General features: G+C 41.0%; 1 protein-coding gene across 1 annotated transcript in view; it reads left to right on the forward strand.

The window, feature by feature from the left end:
- The first annotated feature begins 15,509 nt into the window (after positions 1–15,509).
- The window catches only part of lrpprc (leucine-rich pentatricopeptide repeat containing), a 77,886-nt gene continuing 74,650 nt past the window's right edge, over positions 15,510–18,745 (forward strand). The window contains exons 1-7 of the mRNA XM_052089939.1: positions 15,510–15,712; positions 16,437–16,660; positions 16,762–16,884; positions 16,974–17,095; positions 17,534–17,592; positions 18,216–18,302; positions 18,413–18,539. Coding sequence (XP_051945899.1) covers positions 15,534–15,712; positions 16,437–16,660; positions 16,762–16,884; positions 16,974–17,095; positions 17,534–17,592; positions 18,216–18,302; positions 18,413–18,539 — 921 coding nt within the window. The 5' untranslated portion in view covers positions 15,510–15,533. The remainder of the gene's footprint in view (positions 15,713–16,436; positions 16,661–16,761; positions 16,885–16,973; positions 17,096–17,533; positions 17,593–18,215; positions 18,303–18,412; positions 18,540–18,745) is intronic.

An 18,745-nucleotide genomic window follows, 5' to 3' on the forward strand; every position in this document is an offset into this window, starting at 1 on the left:
ACAAACTCCAGCCCATAGGCGGGATAAACTTGTGATGAACTTGTATAATCATCCACATAACTTTTCCGAAGGTGTGTTCCTCCACAAAAGAAATTCCAGCCGCTAGGTGGAACCAGCATAAAAAGAAACAAAGATGCTGCTCAGGTTCCTCGGATAGTCAAGTGAATTTTCAGTGAGTCAGGCCCACTCGGCTGTTACATGAGTGCAACAAATCCCCTAATCACTACAATGTTTTGCAAAACATATTCCACAGAACTACGGACGCGTATTGCATTCACTTGAGAAAAAAAAAATCTACTCTTTTTCTGAATTAACGACTTAATTATCTCAGAAAAAAGTTTTTGCTCTGTTTTTCTGAATTAACGACTAAGTCGTTAATTCAGAAAAACAGAGCAAAAACTTTTTTCCATGAAAAATTCTCTCGTAATTCTGAGATAATTTTCATTAAAAAAAATATTTTGTTCTGTTTTTCTGAATTAATGAGATCCCTCAAAATCCTGCCAGGAGCTCTATTTTAGCTGGATTGCATGGAAGTAAACATGTCCCGCCTTTCAAGTTTAATCCGGTTTTATTTTACTTTGGGTCTGAGACAATTTATAGAGATATATTTTAAACTTGGCCTTCAATACAAAGACATTACTGACATTTGTAATACTGTCATGGCTGAGACACGCTTTGATCTTCCAAAGGACACTAATCAAGCAATAGACTTGTACTTGCATTTAACACTAGAACTACCGGAATTCTAGAACTACTAGAATGGCCATAGCGGTCATTCTGACCGTTCATACTAGACTGGACCAAATGTCATGTCATATTTACATTCGAAACTTCTATTGAGGTTTTAGAATGAAGCTTCTAATGTCTGTCGTCATATTTTATGGCGTCATCACCCTAAAAATGTAGCCTATTGAATAAAATACAATAATATGGATCAAATGGAGCTAAGCTGACGCAGATAGTCCTACATAATACGATCTTTTTTTGTAATATATAATAGTGCTAGACTATATAAATACATAGGCCTATATAAATTATATATTAGCTGCTAGACTGCCCCGGAAGGTGCGTGCCTCGCTTTGTTTACAGCAAGTTTTTTCCACCACAGTGAAAATGTTTTCGAAAGTCTAAACGACAACAAACATGGATTGAGGCGGAATATTTCGTTAGATAAAAACATGTTGTGAATTTTGGAAATTATTACATCTATCCTTTTTCAAAACATGTTGACTTTTGGACTTTACAATGCTCTGGAGTTATTGGAAATTGGAAACAATCCTATGCAGCCACCACTGGAATCAAAATCCATGAATAAATGAATCTGTTATATTAATAATAAACACCAGGACACGAAATTTTAATTCTAATGAATGTGAAAATGTATTAGTTCATCGACAACCACAGAACTTGCTATTGTATCTAATTACAGATACAAATTTGATTATTTATATGAAATTATTCTCTTTGTAACATAAAAACAAATCAATACAATAGCTTATAAAAACATCACCAAAGTGTAATTCAATGCATAGTAAAAACCTTAGACATGTATGAAACACATATAGGCCAAACCCAAAATGGCCAAAGCGGTTAATAAAGAATATGAACATTCGCTAAACTGTGGGAAAACTGATTTAGAAAGCAATATTTGTTTTACTGTGAGCAAAAATATCATGCTGTAAAACTATAATGAAAATAGTATGCTGTAAAATCATTCTGAACGAATTCTCCTAAAAGTGGGCTCACTTGAACAAAAAAGGGGGCCCCTTTTTAGGAGAATAATTTAATATAATCAAATTTGTATCTGTAATTAGCTACAATAGCAAGTTCTGTCTATAAATGATAGAAAAAACACGTGATTTCTATCATATTTTTTTTATTGCTATGCATTATTTGTTCACTTCACTGATATTAATTTTTATGTTTCCTAAAACAATGCAAGTTTGCCATGACCCTTATTGAATGTTTGAAATAAATTATAGGTAACAAATATTTAGATTTAGATAAATTAAGCTTTTAGAATTTTAACCTTTTGTGATGAAGCCCAATAATTTAGAATGCTTCATGATTCCAGAAAGTGTATCTGAGATTCAAAAAATTCTATTCAAACATTCCACAGTGTATCAAAGATTCAAAAAAAGTGTATTTAAGATTCCAGAAAGTATAACTAAACATTCCAAAAAGCATACCTAAGATTCCAGAAAAACTATCCGAGATTCCATTTAGAGTAAATGAAATTTCAAAAAGTGCACCCAAATATTCTACATATTTTATCTGTGATTCCAGAAAGTGAATCTAATATTCTAGAAAGTGTATCCAAATATTCCACAAAGTATTGCAGAAACTGTATCCAAATATTCCACAAAATAAAGTATCTGAGATTCCAGAAAGTTTATCTAGGATTCCAGAAAGTCTATCCAAACATTCCATACATCTTCTCATTGTAAAACCATTGTTGACTGTGTGGATCATTTAGAATTATTGCAAAAACAGCCACTTTATAATAAATTATAAATGCTAAAATTTGACAAATAATAGATTGCAGAAAATGCTCCAAAATCATAATCATATATATTTTCTTAAATTTGTCAGAGTAATAAAGTCTGTTTTTACAGAAGAGCCATTTTTATAAAAATCAATGTATTTTATGTAAAAAAAATATATATAAAATTGTAATAAAAATAAAAAGAGAGAATTATGTCTAAATACCATAACATTCCACATCAAATGCAAAAGTTAGTGTCATAATTTTTTTTTTAAATTAATTTCCTTTTAACAAATCAATTCAGTCTATGATTACAGTATCTGGGTCAAATATGATACATGACAATAAAGGTGTTGGCCTGTAGTGAACAGAAATTAAGGGTTAAATGAAAATGAGATCTATTTTACTGGGCTGTGAAAACTAGCCATTTTCCTATATATATATATATATATATTATAACTAGATAATAAAGCTGTAAAGTTTGTATTATATGCAATAGCTACTGTATGTGATAAATACCAGTGTTGGCAAGATTACCTCTGAAATGTGGTCTGGTTCTGATTACAATTAAACAAATAAAATAAGTAGTAACAATTTTACATAATAAAATAGACTTGAGGTTTGGATTACTTTTGGGTTATTATTGTGAGATTTAATGAAAATCAAATTCTAAGTGTATGAAGTACGAATTTAAACACCTTTTATTAAACAGTAGTAGACACAAAATCAAACAACAATTGGCTACTTGTCAGACCCTCAGTCCTGACTGTAAAGATTCATAGGTAATTTATATGTAATCATGTAATTCTTAAAAATTAACTGTAATCACGTATTGAAAAAGCATGCACTTGATTTTTGTAATGCAGATTACATGTAATCCATTACTATCCAACACTGATAGCTACTAGTTGGGGGTCATCTGCTGTGGATTGTAATTGTTTTGCATTGCTTTTCAGTCCCAGTGAATCCATGTTGGAAACTGTGAGGATGTCTGCACATGTTCTGCTACCTGTACATCTCTCATCCCCTCGAGACATCCATGTGTTTGTGGTGCCTTTTATCCTCATGTGTGACATTCCAGGTCTCAAAGATCTCAGAGAAACAACACTCTTCACAACAGAGAGGTCTGCTACTGCCATCACATTCACACTCTCATATCAACACAGAAATGTACAAATCCTCAGGGGCAGCCCGTTTTCTCTCTTTCCCCAACACTTCAGCTCACTCTAGCTCAGAGGCACATTCTTGTCATGTTTACATTTGATTGTTATTGACTTGACTTTAATTGTTATTAAATCCAAAGTGTAAAATTTCCATGCCACTAATTGGCAAAAATTCTGTCTTGTTTTCAAAAACACTCTGGCATCTTTCACTGATCAAAAAAAAGATGGTCCCAATCTAATCTCATGCCATTGGTTGAGCCAACATGACAACCAAAATGCTGGGTTGGGCTATTTGGGATAAACCTACTGTACAAATGGCTTAATTATAGTTGTCTCTGCCTATTAAGCTGGAATAGCAGTAAATGATTTAACATCATAAAATGATTCACCTCATCTTTACATCATCACTTTTTTTGTAAAGGAGTGTGTTAAGAGTGGGTTAGTGTCACGATCCCCTGTTGTCTGCCCCATGTTTCACTTGTCATAAACTACACTTCCCATAATTCCCTGCCCTCATCACTGCCTATGCACTTCATTGTTCTCACCTGTGGTTAATTTGATCACTGTATTTAAATCCTGGTTGTTTGGGCAGTCTTCGTCAGTCGTTGTATGTTCATTTTCTGTTAGGAATCAGACGAGGAGTGGGGATCTAGATGCAGCTTCTTTAATGAATGAAACAAACGGTGAACAGGGTAACTAAGAATAAAACAATACAGTGAACAAACAAAACATCCACGATGGGAAACAAAAGATATAAACAAGGGAAAACATCCACGATGGGCTCAGGCAGGAACACAGACCAGAATATCCAAGACATTAACATTTGAACATACAACGACCGACGAAGACTGACCAAACAACCAGGGTTTAAATACAGAGGGATAATGATGATCAAATTAACCACAGGTGAGAACAATGAAGTGCATAGGCAGTGATGAGGGCAGGGAATTATGGGAAGTGTAGTTTATGACAAGTGAAACACGGGGCAGACAACAGTGGATCGTGACAGTTAGTGCACATGCTTATGAGATATTTCGGAAACATTTTTCAATAAGCTTCCATTAAAATTAGTTAATCCATTAGGTATAATGAACAAACAATTAACAGCAATTTTTTTGCAAAATGTGATAATATTACTAAATATTAGTTTATTGATTTACATTTGATCAATGTTATTTGATGTTAGTTCATAGTGCCTTAACAAATCACTTTTTTTTCAAGTAATTTTATTTGTAAAGTGCTTTCACAACACATCATTTCAAAGCAACATTACAGAAAATCATGCATTAGCAAAAAATGAAACTGTAATATCTATAAAATCATAAAGTGATCATTGTGTAGTTTGATTAAATATGATTGTACATTTTGTATAAAGTAATTATATTATATAGTTATTGTATTTAGAACGCCTGTGAACAAGCTGAAGGCCACTGTGGGAAGGAACACAAAACTCCATAAGATGTAGATTAATGGAGAAAAATAACCTTGAAGAAACCAGACTCACTGTGGGGGCCAGTTCCCCTCTGGCTAACATCATGAATATAATGGCAATATTAGTAATTTGTGTGCAGTGCACGTCATGGTTTAAAATGATTAAACTATGTAAGTGTTAAGGGCCAGTGTTAAAACAAATATTTTGAATGAACTGTAAGATTAATGACTAATGTCTATGAAGTCCATCCTGGATTAACCTTGAAGTGGCATTAATTGGCTGATGAAGACTTTTGCTGGCAATTCAATTATAGTCTATGTATTCCATTTCAAGAGTGTAGTCCTTCAATAGACAAAGGTGATGCAGGCAGAGTTCAATGAGTTGAATCGCAGTTCAACCGGCAGGTCATTTCAAGTCAAGTCAAGTCAAGTCAAGTGGTTTTTATTGTCGTTTCAACCATATACAGTTAGTACAGTACACAGCAAAACGAGACAACGTTCCTCCAGGACCATGGTGCTACATAAAAACAACAAAGGACCAACATAGGACCACATGAGACAACACAACGAAATAAAATACCTATATAAACTACCTATATATACCTATATAAAGTGCACGTGCAAACATGTGCAAAAAGTACAGGACAGTACAACAAATTACTGACAATGAACAGGACAATAGACAGTGCAGCACCGACCAGTACTCAGTAGTGCAAAAAGATGACAGTTTCTAAAATGTAAACATAACATACTATGAGATAGTGTTCTATGCACATAGCAGTTATTGAGGTAGCAGACAGTTATAAAGTGACAGTAATTAAAGTGCAACTCAGGACACGTGTGTGTCAAACCAGTCTCTGAGTATTGAGAAGTCTGATGGCTTGGGGAAGAAGCTGTTACACAGTCTGGCCGTGAGGGCCCGAATGCTTCGGTACCTCTTGCCAGACGGGAGGAGGGTAAAGAGTTTGTGTGAGGGGTGTGTGGGGTCGTCCACAATGCTGGTTGCTTCTATGGATACAGTGTTTTTTGTAAATGTCTTTGATGGAGGGAAGAGAGACCCCAATGATCTTCTCAGCTGTCCTCACTATCCTCTGCAGGGCTTTGCGGTCCGAAACGGTGCAAGTCCCAAACCAGGCAGTGATGCAGCTGCTCAGGATGCTCTCAATAGTCCCTCTATAGAATGTAGTGAGGATGGGGGTTGGGAGATGTGCTTTCCTCAGCCTTCGAAGAAAGCAGAGACGCTGCTGGGCTTTCTTGGTGATAGAGCTGGTGTTGAGGGACCAGGTGAGGTTCTCCGCCAGGTGAACACCAAGAAATTTGGTGCTCTTGACGATCTCCACAGAGGAGCCATCGATGTTCAGCGGAGTGTGTTCACCTTGTGCTCTCCTAAAGTCAACAACCATCTCTTTTGTTTTGTCGACATTCAGGGACAGGTTGTTGGCTCTACACCAGTTCGTCAGCCGCTGCACCTCCTCTCTGTATGCTGACTCGTTGTTCTTGCTGATGAGACCCACCACGGTCGTGTCATCGGCGAACTTGATGATGTGATTCGAGCTGTGCATTGCTGCACAGTCGTGAGTCAGCAGAGTGAACAGCAGTGGACTGAGCACACAGCCCTGGGGGCCCCAGTGCTCAGTGTGGTGGTGGTGGAGATGCTGTTCCCGATCCGGACTGACTGAGGTCTCCCAGTCAGGAAGTCCAGGATCCAGTTGCAGAGGGAGGTGTCCAGGCCCAGCAGGTTCAGCTTTCCAATCAGGTGCTGGGGAATGATTGTGTTGAATGCTGAGCTGAAATCTATGAACAGCATTCGAACGTATGAGTCCTTATTGTCTAGGTGGGTGAGGGCCAGATGGAGGGTTGTGGTGATGGCATCGTCTGTTGAACGGTTTGAACGATACGCAAACTGCAGTGGGTCTAGTGAGGGGGGCAGCTGGGTCTTAATCTGCCTCATGACGAGCCTCTCGAAGCACTTCATGATGATGGGTGCAAGTGCGACGGGACGGTAGTCGTTGAGGCAGGACACTGAAGACTTCTGTGTGGTTCGGTGGACACTGAAGACTTCAGTGTGGTTTGGTGGGGTCCACCCGAAATCCAAGGTTCAGTACAGTTGGAGATTGCATCAGTTAATCCTCTGAAGTCCATCGTAATAGACTGAAGTGATGTCTGGGAAGCACTGGCTGTAGTTTGTCTTCATCACTCAGCGACACTAAGCAGTGGAGTCCAACACCAAGGAGGAATGGAGCTGGATCTGGCCGGCTCTGGTAACCTCGGGATATGGAAACAAATAGAATAATGTTAGAGTAGAAGCCATTCAAATTTATGCAGTTATGGATCATGATAGATGTTTCTGGTTCTGGCAGACCTAACTAAAGCAGCCTAATTGTGGGTTGGAGGATAAATTAGGTGTATGCCTGGCTAAATAGATGAGTCTTTTGTCTAGACTTAAACTGAGGGTGTGTGTCTGCATCTCGAACAGTGTTAGGGAGACTATTCCATAGTTTAGGAGCTAAATATGAAAAGGATCTACCTCCTTGTTCAAATGCACATAACTGGTAAACTGGTAATCTGGTAATCAGAAGGTTGGTGGTTCGATCCCCACAGCCACCACCATTGTGTCATTGAGCAAGGCACTTAACTCCAGGTTGCTCTGGGGGGATTGTCCCTGTAATAAGTGCATTGTAAGTCGCTTTGGATAAAAGCGTCTGCCAAATGCATAAAATATATAATATAAAATAACCACAGTACACACCAATTAGGAGCCACCAAGGTGACCTGTTCCTCATCCTCCCTGACCTTGCACAGCACCAGTGCAAGAATGCTCACTGGGAATGTGTACTTGCGCAGCCCCCAGGGCCAGCTGTGTGCCAGCTGTCTGTGCCGAGAGTGCCTCCATTAGGGAGTACCAGAGCAGGCAGTGGGAGCTGTCTTGGGAGGCAAAGAGATCTATCTGTGCCCTGCCGAAGCGGCCCCAAATCAGCTGGACCACCTGGGGGTGGAGCCTCCAGTCTCCGCTGAGCAAGACCTGTCCCTTGCGGTTGCCAGGGATATAAGTGGCGTGCAGCGACCTGAGTCGCGGCTGACTCCAAAGGAGGAGATGGCGGACGAGTTGTGACATGTGAAAACTCGTCTGTGACATGTGAGCGTACGTCGCCTTGGGGATTTATGTGGTGGTGCTGTCTGAACGGATCAAGACGTGATTGCCCCAAATCAGTGGGAGAAACCTCCGCAGGGGGTTTCTCTAGGCAGTTTTATGTGCCAACGTGCAGGAGTCGGCGGCTCCTATATGCCCCTACTCTCCAGTAGCCTCTGGAACTGTTTAAGAGGAACCGCACTGACTGCCCATGCTCGGTTGTGAGGCGTGCTGACATTGTCACTGAGTCTAACTCCAAACCGAGAAAAGAGATGCAGGAGAGAGCTTGCTTTTTTCTCATTTGCTGCCTCTGTGACCTTGGTGAAGACGCGAGGGGACAGGCTAAAAGGGAGGACCTTGTACTGATATGCCTGGCCGTCAAACGCGAACCATAAGAAGCCACGGAATTACGCGTCCTTCAGGTCTACCGCCGCGAACCAATCTTGATGCCGAACGCAGGTTAGAATTCACCTCTGCGTAAACATTTTTTACAAGAGTCCGGTTGAGAACTCGCAAGTCCAAGATTGGCCGCAACCCACTGCCTTTTTTGGGTATGATGAAGTAAGGGCTGTAGAAACCCTTCTTCACCTCGGCTGGAGGGACAGGCTCTATCGCGTCCTTGAGTAGCAGAGTGGAAATCTCTGCTCGTAAGGTGCTGGCGTTTTGGCGTGCATTGGTGTTGAGCGAATACCGCTGCAACGAGGCCGGAGCCTGGCAAATTGAATCGCGTAGCCGAGTCGGATAGTCTAGCCAGCCATCGCAACGGGCTGGAAAGCGCAAGCCATGCGTCTAAGCTCCGTGCGAGGGGCTTAGACGCATGGACATACCAGGTGGGGCCTCGCGGCGGGGGGGGGAGCAGGTAATAGTGTGTTGGGAGGCAAAGGCGCGTCCCGAGGCTTGAGTGCTGAGAAAAAACTCAAAGCACTTACCTTGATCTGCGCACCCAGCAGGGGGCGGGTTATAGACAGAAGAGGAGATCCTGTAGATACATCCTCGAGACTCGTCAGCGCTGGCCTGCCGGGGCTGGGCAGTCGTGGGTCCGGAGGCGAGATGGCTGCGTCCGGGGAGCCGGGACTGCAAGGTTTTGGTGCCGGGGTGTGGTGAGATCAGCGCGTGCCGGTCTGATGACCCAGGAAGTGAGGGAATTGCTCTTTATTGACAATTTGGGTACCGCAGCCCAAAGGGGGGTGCGGCAAAGAAAAAGGGAGAACTGAGGATTCTCCTCCCGGCCCTCCACACGGGGACAGAGTGGTCTTGCTACCAACTCTGGAGCAAACGTCTGGCTTCCTGGGTGCACCGTCTCAGGAATGCTTAGGGGTTTTAGGGGCCCTAGAGGGGGTCCTGGAGACGGGGGGCATACGCCACCTGCGGGACGCTCGATGCTGGGGCTGAGAGCTTGGACCAGGTTGAGGTGGATCTGCCGTTGGCTTTTTCGCAGGGGGACGCCCACGGCGAGCAGACAGGGGATGGCCTGTGTTACGACGGCACGGCATGATGTGGGTGATAGCCTCCATCTGTTTCTTCACCGCCGAGAACTGCTGGGCCAAGACGCCGAAGAGACCGAACTGGGAGACGGGGGGCATTGAGGAAGCGGGCTTTGTCAACGTTGCGCTCCTCAACCAAGTTCAGCCTTAGATGGCGTTCCTGGACCACGAGGGTGGCCATCGCCTGCCCGAGTGCTTGCGCTGTGACCTTTGTAGCTCTGAGAGCGAGGTTGGTGGCAGAACGCAGTTCCTGCAGCACGTCAGGATCGGGACTACCCAGGTACAGATCTTTGAGTGCCTTGGCTTTGTGTACTTGCAGGAGAGCCATGGCATGCAAGGTGGAGGCGGCCTGTCCAGTGGCGCAGTAGGCTTTCGCAGTCAGTGACTATGTTGTCCTACAGGCCTTGGAGGGGAGTACCGGATGGTCCCGCCAGGTGGCGGCGTTCTCGGGACACAGGTGGATCGCAACCACTCGGTCCACCTGATGGACCTCCGTGTACCCGTGTGCCGCCCCACTGTCCAGGGTAGTGAGAGCGGACGAACGAGGAGGTAGGTTCCGGGCAGTAAAAGGTGCCCTCCACGAACTCATCAGCTCGTCATGCACTTCCAGTCCACGTCACGCTCACGCCGGCCCGGGAAAGCATAGCGGACATCCTTGAGTCAGGCTCAGACTGGGCGGACCAGAAGGTGGCAGCCCAAGGTGAGTCATCAGCATCAGACCGCGAAATGAGCCACACTCATCTCGATCTCGGACAGAAGTAAGCAAGCGTGCCAGGGGGCAGGTGGTTTGTGGAGTTTTACCCGGCGAAACCGAGCCCATCATCCTTCCTGAATCGCCTTCAATGCCAGCCGGTTCGTCCTCAATCCCATGGGAAAAAGGAACGTCGCGCGGGGGGGCTTAAGTGGCTTTCTCTCATGAGAAAAGAAAGCCACGACCGTAATGTTGCCATGGCTATGTTCTCGCACTGAGAACATAAACCATTCATAAATCGCAGCCCAGGCACACGAGACAGCTTTTATGACTGTCAGAAGTGGAGAGAAATCGACCGCGTCCAGGAACTACAGCGGCGGAAGGGCATCTTTAAAAAGACGCATCCTGAAAAGGACGTTCAACGCTCGCTTGTGTATGTTGCCCTTTTACCAGAAAACAAACTCTTTTAGAGGAAAATAAACTCTTTCAGAGAAGTCAACTCTTTTATAAGAGAAGCGCTGTTGAAGCGCCCAGGGGCAGAGTCTGCACAGTGTGCAGAGAGGAGAAAGCCGCTGAAATGTGCTGTCAGATCCAACAGAAAGCTCTCTTGCAGAGGTGGGTGAAGCAGTCGTGTGTCACACAGCTCGCTAATCACAGAACCGTTCGGCTACAAAGAAAAAGTCTGTCTGGCATTCGCTCGCCTGCTCCCTTTATACCCGTATGTCCGGGGGCAGTGCATGCAAATTCTGTTTGCCAACTTGACATTGGCTTTTTCTCAAGTTCAGAGGTACGCGAGGCTCTCAGAAGAGACCCCTTGTGTCACTACAATCGACACAACATCGAGTGAGTGACAGAAGGGAAACAATAGTTGCTGGAGTCCCTTTTTTCACTTTCCTTACAATAGAATCACCAACTATTAGGGCTCTCTCAACATGATTCTCAGTGGGTGCATCACTGAGTGGGGAGAATAGATTGGAAACCGTAACAGAAACGGGAGAGTGGTGTCGCTTTGCTGAGCGAGTAAGCAGCTGAGACGTCACCCAAACACCCTGCTGCGGGGGCTCTACATCCGGAACCATAATGTGTGTGTTGCTCACTGCTACCCTCATCCGAAACATTATTTATAAGCTTCTCTTTCTCACTGACCTCCACTAGCATTTGGATAACTCTCTAACTCATTAACCTTCTCCATCAGCCTGACTAATTCCTTGTATATATCACATGTGAATCCCTCACTGCTGACGGAAGAAGCTATAGTAAACTTTTGGCATGTAATGCAGGAAGAAATAACATGAGCAGACGCCATGATTTACTGCAATTATTTGTTGTTGTTGTTGTGGTTGGTCTTGGGTTTGATGTTGACTAACGCAACTTTTGATATAAAAAAAATATTAGTATATGTTTTAATTAACATAAACTAAGATTAATAAATGCTGTAAAAGTATGGTTCATTGTTAGTTCATGTTATCTAATTTTGTTAACAAATGGAACCTTATTGTAAAGTGTTTCCAATATTTCTAGAAATAAATTCTACTAGAAATTCTTAATTTCTCAATAAAATTCACTATTAAGAATTTATTTATAAAGAGGGGTCCTAATAAATATGTCATTGTTAATACATAATCCAGGCAATGTGTTATCTACATTCACATTGACAGCTCGTCTTCCTTTATTATTGAAAAATAAGGTATGGCAGTGGCCTCTTGATATAACCTACAGGTGACAAGATGCTAGTGCTTTGCCTTGTTGGGAAACCTGCCAGACATTATTAAATCATAACGAATCCAGAATTCTGTACACTATTTTTTTTTAACCCTTTATAATTTTATATTTATTTTTATTAATTATTATATATATTTCAGATGATCTCTGATCAATGCAAAATACTATTTGTTGCAATTCAAAAGGTCTGGAATTAGAAAATGAAAAGGATATGTGGGGCACTGTTTTCAATTATAGGAAGCAAGAAGAAAGATCAGGAAAATAATCAGTTAATAATTGATCAATTTGATGAATAATAAATGACTAAAACAGATACATTCATGCTGCAAAAAATAGTACAGAACTTCCTTTAGTTCATTCAGCAAACAGAAAGGGAGAGAGGTGTGGCCCTTTCCCTTCAACTCACCTCATCTCTCCTCATTTATAATTCAGTGACCTTGAGATATTTCATCCCCTGGGCTCACCACTTTTAGCTCTCATGCCAACAAAAAACAAGAGCTCCCTTTGGAATTAGAGATAAACTGGCAGTATGACTGCAGGGGCAGCACATGCTCGCTGACACTGCAGGTTATGGTCGAATATCTGCTCTTTAACATCTCAGTAAGTATACAAAACAAATGTTTACATACATAATATTTAAAGGTGCACTCATTAATGCTTTCCAAACATATGAGTTGTGCTTTTGTGTAATTTTGCTTCAAAAACGACTGCCATAATGGCAAGCACAACATAAGCAAAATAATTATTGAGTGCACCTTTAGTGGAAAGTGAAAATGTGAGTGTATTAGATTAGGTTTAAAGTTAAATTAAAATCAAGGTATATTTAAGAGTAACAGTGTGACAATATTTACTTTATACAGTACATCAAAAGCAATACATTATATTTTTATTTATTAGCCAAGCTCAGTACAGGTCTTGATGTTATTAATGCTATTTCTGCTTCTCACCAGGCCATGCCAAAGCAGCTAACCATCCTCACTACAACCAACATCACTCCACTGTGGGTGGACTCGGCAGACAAGGGTTGACAGAGTACGATTCAGGCAGGGACGGACTCCCATACGGGTGAAACAACATGCCTGGCAGGCAATGCCTGTTCAGTGTCACCTGTCAGATGTGTAGTTGGTACTGCTGGGCGGGTGGCTTGCAGTGTGGGACAGCATGCATGAGCGTGTGTGACAGCCATGGAAATTAGTTTTGCATGGCACACGTCTGACATATTGGGGCCCCTGGCCCCTGATGCCCGGCATGAGACAGAGTGGCCCAGTGGGCATTAGTCCATGCTTGACAACACCCCAACTAGCTGACCTTTTCCAAAACTGACCTCAAGCTGGCACCAATCAGCTTACAGCTTGAGAAGGCTTTTAAACATTGTGTATAATGTAATAATGTACAAGCAAAATACTCATTACTAATGTAACTCACAAATTGAATCAAATAATACACATTTTCTGAAATCTAAACACATTCTAATTTGTCATGAGCACAATATTTTGCCTCACTGAGTATGTATGGTCATTAATATCATTAAATAAATCCAGGAACATATTGTCAAATTTTGTAAATTCATAGTAGGCTATTGTATATTGCTTGTTCTACCATTCTTTGCTATACTGTTTTGTTTGCACTGACAATCAAGACAATGTTGTTGTTGTTGTTTTTTTTTATCTCTGCATTAGTAAATAAAGTGATCAAATACATAATAACATCATTAGCTATTCTTGTATCTGATATATGTGGACTTTGTACAGCCACGGGCGGGCTGGCCATCAGGAGAACTAGGACTTTTCCCGGTAGGCCGGCCGTGAAACGGGGCCAAATGGGTCGCTGCCACTATAAGCTGAAATGGGCCACCGTGATATGCCGAAGGGGGCAGCGATATGCAGAAAAGGACAGTGACCCCCCTCCATGCTCAACAACTTTTGGGCCAGTTTCTATGTAAAATCCCAGGTGATTTCTCTTCCCAGTCTGCCCCTGCGTACAGCCAACACGTTAACATAAATATGATCAAATGTATTTGATTTTGTGTTTAAATGTTAGTGTTTCTCATCATGTGAACTTCCCTTAAACAAGACAATACACACATTTTTTCAATCCAACCAACCAACCAAAAAAAAAATACAAATAATAATAATTATAATAATCTGTATGTTATTCCAAGGACAATTGGCCTGTAGACAATAAAGATTTTTTAATTATTGTTATCACTATAATAATACATAGAATTTTGTGATTAATTACTGATTGATTAATTAAGAGTAAAGGGATTGTTTATACAAGAGACTGACGAATATACAGTATGTAAATGTAACGGATGAGCAAGAAGGAGGCGGGAACCGGCAGAACAGTCAACGTAAACTTTAATGACAGATATGAATGCAAACTTTAATACAGTGAAAAAGAGACTATATTAGCATAACATATATATATATATATATATATATATATATATATATATATATATATATATATATATATATATATATAAATATTTCCAACATTCTTTTGAATGTCCATGTACTAAAATAAAATATTTGATGCCATTAGTGTACCTACATTACTATTATTTTGAATGGCCATGGAAAATGAAGCAATGTGATAACAATTTTACCTGGTCAGAAAAAGTAGTCCATTAATTTACCTGATGAACTTTCAGCTGACACAAGTGTTACATGTCATACATTCTGCTTCCTACGGATCTCGACCTGGACTAAAGCATGGGAATTTTTTGTGCAAATCTTCTGTAAAAATTTGCACTTTTCTTTTGGCATTGTTTCCACACAGCTGTCATTTGCTGCTACTGTTAAGTAACGGGTTGATGCCGAACACAACAGTGCTTCGCGTGTTCACGGAGAGATTGACAGGCAGGAATTTGGCCAATAGTTGCTGCAAGCCTCTTCTAATTGACCAATTGGTGTGCGAGAAGGCGGGGCTTGCAAAGAGGCGTTAAAGCAATACAAATATGCGTGCACACAATTAAGTATTAGACCAGATGCACATCACAATGCCGAGTCCCGGTCATTTTCGCAAATTTAGAAATTAGAAATTTGCTAATTAGAAAAATTTTTTTTCCACATCCTCGTTTTCATTCATGCCAAAAATTGATTATGGAAAACTTATGGAAGCTTTATTCGTTTTGTAAATTCTGGCTGTTGTTTGTGCACATTGTTCTGACAAAAGTAAAACGTCAAATAAACGAATTAATAAAGTAAAACAATTATACAAAAAAGTAAACGTGTTTTGCATATTGCGTTTGATTAAATGTCGAACGGCTGAAACAAATGTTTCAAATATGTATGATACATCTTCTATACTTCTCATCGGGAAGAGTGTTCAAATACCCCTCTGGTTGCAGTGGTCTCGCCCGTCACCCTCTGGCCTGTCACATGGTGCGGATGTCCTTCGCTCTTCCCTCTGCAGGTTAAACATGGCTGCGCTCTTAAGATCAGTCCGGCTACTCAAATATTCACCTACTGCATTGCTTCAGGTCATAGGGAGCAGCAGACATGGACTAACTGCAAGTCGTCTTCACAGCGGAGCGGTCGGTACTAAATGTGTAGGGTTTAATGGCTGTCAGACAGTACCAAGACGGTTCAATGTAAACAGGTAAATCTCGGCGTGACTCCGTGCCATGCGCGTTTAGATCATACGGTTGTCATTGAGAAGTGATAACCTTTTTTTAAATGTACCGAGCAGTTATGATACAATAATAATGTGGCGTGTGCAAGTTATTTAAATAGGCACTAAATTGTAACAATTTATGTATACATGTAATGATCTTGAGTGACAGAAATAAGGCTTCCTTGCATAAGCTAACTTCTAGTATCACTGCATCATATGAATGCTTCTCTTAAATCTTTCTTTGATTCGTCGTAACCCATATTATGACATATTTCACCCATATATTTCACCATAGTTTTTTACATGTAGAATCCAATTAGGTAGCTTTAAGTAATGCAATACTCAACCCAACCCAACACAACTAACAAGCCCATGACAGGTATTAATGTCAATAGTACATAAGTATTTTGTTGTGTAATGAAATTGTATTTATTTATTTTTTAAACCAGTTCTAGAGTTCCAGTAAACAATGTTTGAATGTGCTAAAGGTCAGCATGTCAAGGTCGTTTCAAGCTGTATCTCAATCCTTCCCATCCTAGGGGTCTACAATAACCTAAATAGCTGAGATGTGGCACTCTCAGCTTCTATGGCAGATGACTTGACTAGGCTAGCCTACAGTACATATATGTATAGACTGACTACTGAGTACAGGGTATAAAAGTCTGGAAGTGTCATGGGTATAGACTTATTGTAGATATGGTTTCTGCAGCCTCTTTTCATACAGATCGGCTTTGCCCAGTGCAAGCTGTCGACATTATGGAGTTGTCCCAGAGCAGAGGGGACCGTTTAAAGACGAGCCCAGTCTAGCAGTCCGCTCCAAGCAGGCTCAGCAGTTTGACTGGGCTCTGGCGAAACTAGACAGCTCAGTTAGACGGACAGGCAGGGTCACGAAAACACTGCTGCTTCGCATCTTTCATGATATTTGCAGAACAGGTATTTGCATTTTTGATGATCTCTCCATTTTGGTATATTCAGTTAATGTAGACCCATCTCTCACTGTTCCTAATGTCTTCTTTTAAATCACCTGCCAATAGGTTATCCAAGTGGAAATCAAGCCCTATTGTTGTTGAGAAGCTGCGGTTCCCTGCTCCCTGAGGTTCCCTTGGCCGAGCGCACAGAGCTAGCGCAACGTATCTGGGAAAAGCTTCAAGAACTTGGTAGGTGTAAGAGAACCCTTAACAGGCTCTTGTTATGTGTTTAAGCCTGTGAACATTTATATTGATGTTTTCATTTCTGTTTACTGAAGGTGCCACATATGATGTGAGCCATTATAATGCCCTGCTCAAGACTTACCTGCAGAATGAGTTCAAATTCTCTCCAACTGACTTCCTGGCTAAAATGGAAGCAGCTAATGTTCTGCCAAATAGGGTGAGTTTGATAATCAATAATCAAGGCATCTCTTCCACATAAAATTTCCCAAAATGAGTTGATAATGAGTCGTTTTGGAAGCCTGGTTTTAACAAATGTTCTTTTCGGCAGTGAGGAGGAAGTTTTGAGTTCTGAAACTTACAGTATATTTTTATAGTACAATGACCTCTTATATATGAAAAGATCAAGGAAAATATGATTCCTCATGTTATGACCCCTTTTAGAACCTAGGCTGAAGGACATTAAATCACAATGTTTCTTAATATTATATTGCTAGTGAAATCATCACAAATACTGTCAATTGTGAATAGTAATCAGGAGTGTTGAGAGTTAACAATGGCACTTTTTATCAAGCAAATAATTCATATTTTATTTAAAATATTGTTTTTTTATCTTGCTAACTAGCCTTGCTTTTTTTATATATATATTTGTGTTTAGGTGACCTATCAGAGACTCATTGCTGCATACTGTCAGGATGGGGACATTGAAGGTGCAAGGTGAGATATTACTATTATTTTCAAGTAACATTTTTAGCAAATTTATGTGTCCTTATGAGAACACTAAGATCAAATGTCTTGTCAAGCAAGAAATGATGGGCAAATTGATCATCCCTATGCCCAAATCACTCCGAAGTACAAAGCCCTTGATGTGAGCACTCTGGAGAGATCATGGCATTACTGTTTAAATGCACCCTTTGCTAAGACTTTTGGAATGCCCCTACATGAAAAAAAATATCTTCTTAGTTTAGTTTGGAATGACCCTTCAAGTGGCATCCCCTTCCCGCAGTGCTCTTCAAAGGCACAATATTGGCTGTTCAGGTCAATGCGTTCTTGCACAAAAAAAGCTAGATGTAGTCAAAAAAATAGAACAGGTGCCTAAGGATGTTTTTTTTTTAGTTATTTTTTACTTGACGCAGTTTTTAGATAACATGGCACTCTTGCATGAAATTCAGAAAAAGCATCGAGTTTTGGCCTCATGCTCCAATACAGTATGAGCATCTAAAGCATTTTTACATAGAAAAAAAGCACAAATGGACACAAAAACATATTTTGGGTAAATGGCCACTATTGTAACAGAAATTTTGAGACTTGTGGTGTATCACAACATGTTTTTCCTGCAGTACTATTCTGGGCTTTATGAAGAGCAAAGACCTGCCAATCACAGAAGCTGTTTTCAACTCTCTAGTGACAGGCCATGCCCGGGCTGGGTGAGTCGACTTTCTAGTGTACAGTACAACTGACCTGATGCCATTTCTGTGTGTCCTTTATCTGTGCGTTTGTCACATATGTGTTGAGTGATGATGTACTGTGTGTGCAGGGACATAAACAGCGCTGAAGGCATCCTGTCAGTCATGAGAGGGGCGGGAATTGAACCAGGCCCAGACACGTACCTGTCTCTCCTCAATGTATATGCTGAGAAAGGCGACACTGACAAAGTTAAACAGGTCTGTGTTTATGGGAAGTAAAATGCACTGATTTAGGAAATGCTTTTAATAATGGTTCAGACATATTCAAATTATTGTAGTAATAAAACACACACGCGCGTGTGTGTGCGTGCGTGTGTGTGTGTGTTCATGCCACTAAAAATTATAGACTAATTTATTTTCTGGACTCAATAATAAAAAAGAATTCTGGTTACCCAGTTGTGCTA

Source organism: Xyrauchen texanus, chromosome 24, assembly GCF_025860055.1.
Source record: "Xyrauchen texanus isolate HMW12.3.18 chromosome 24, RBS_HiC_50CHRs, whole genome shotgun sequence".
Taxonomy (NCBI): domain Eukaryota; kingdom Metazoa; phylum Chordata; class Actinopteri; order Cypriniformes; family Catostomidae; genus Xyrauchen; species Xyrauchen texanus.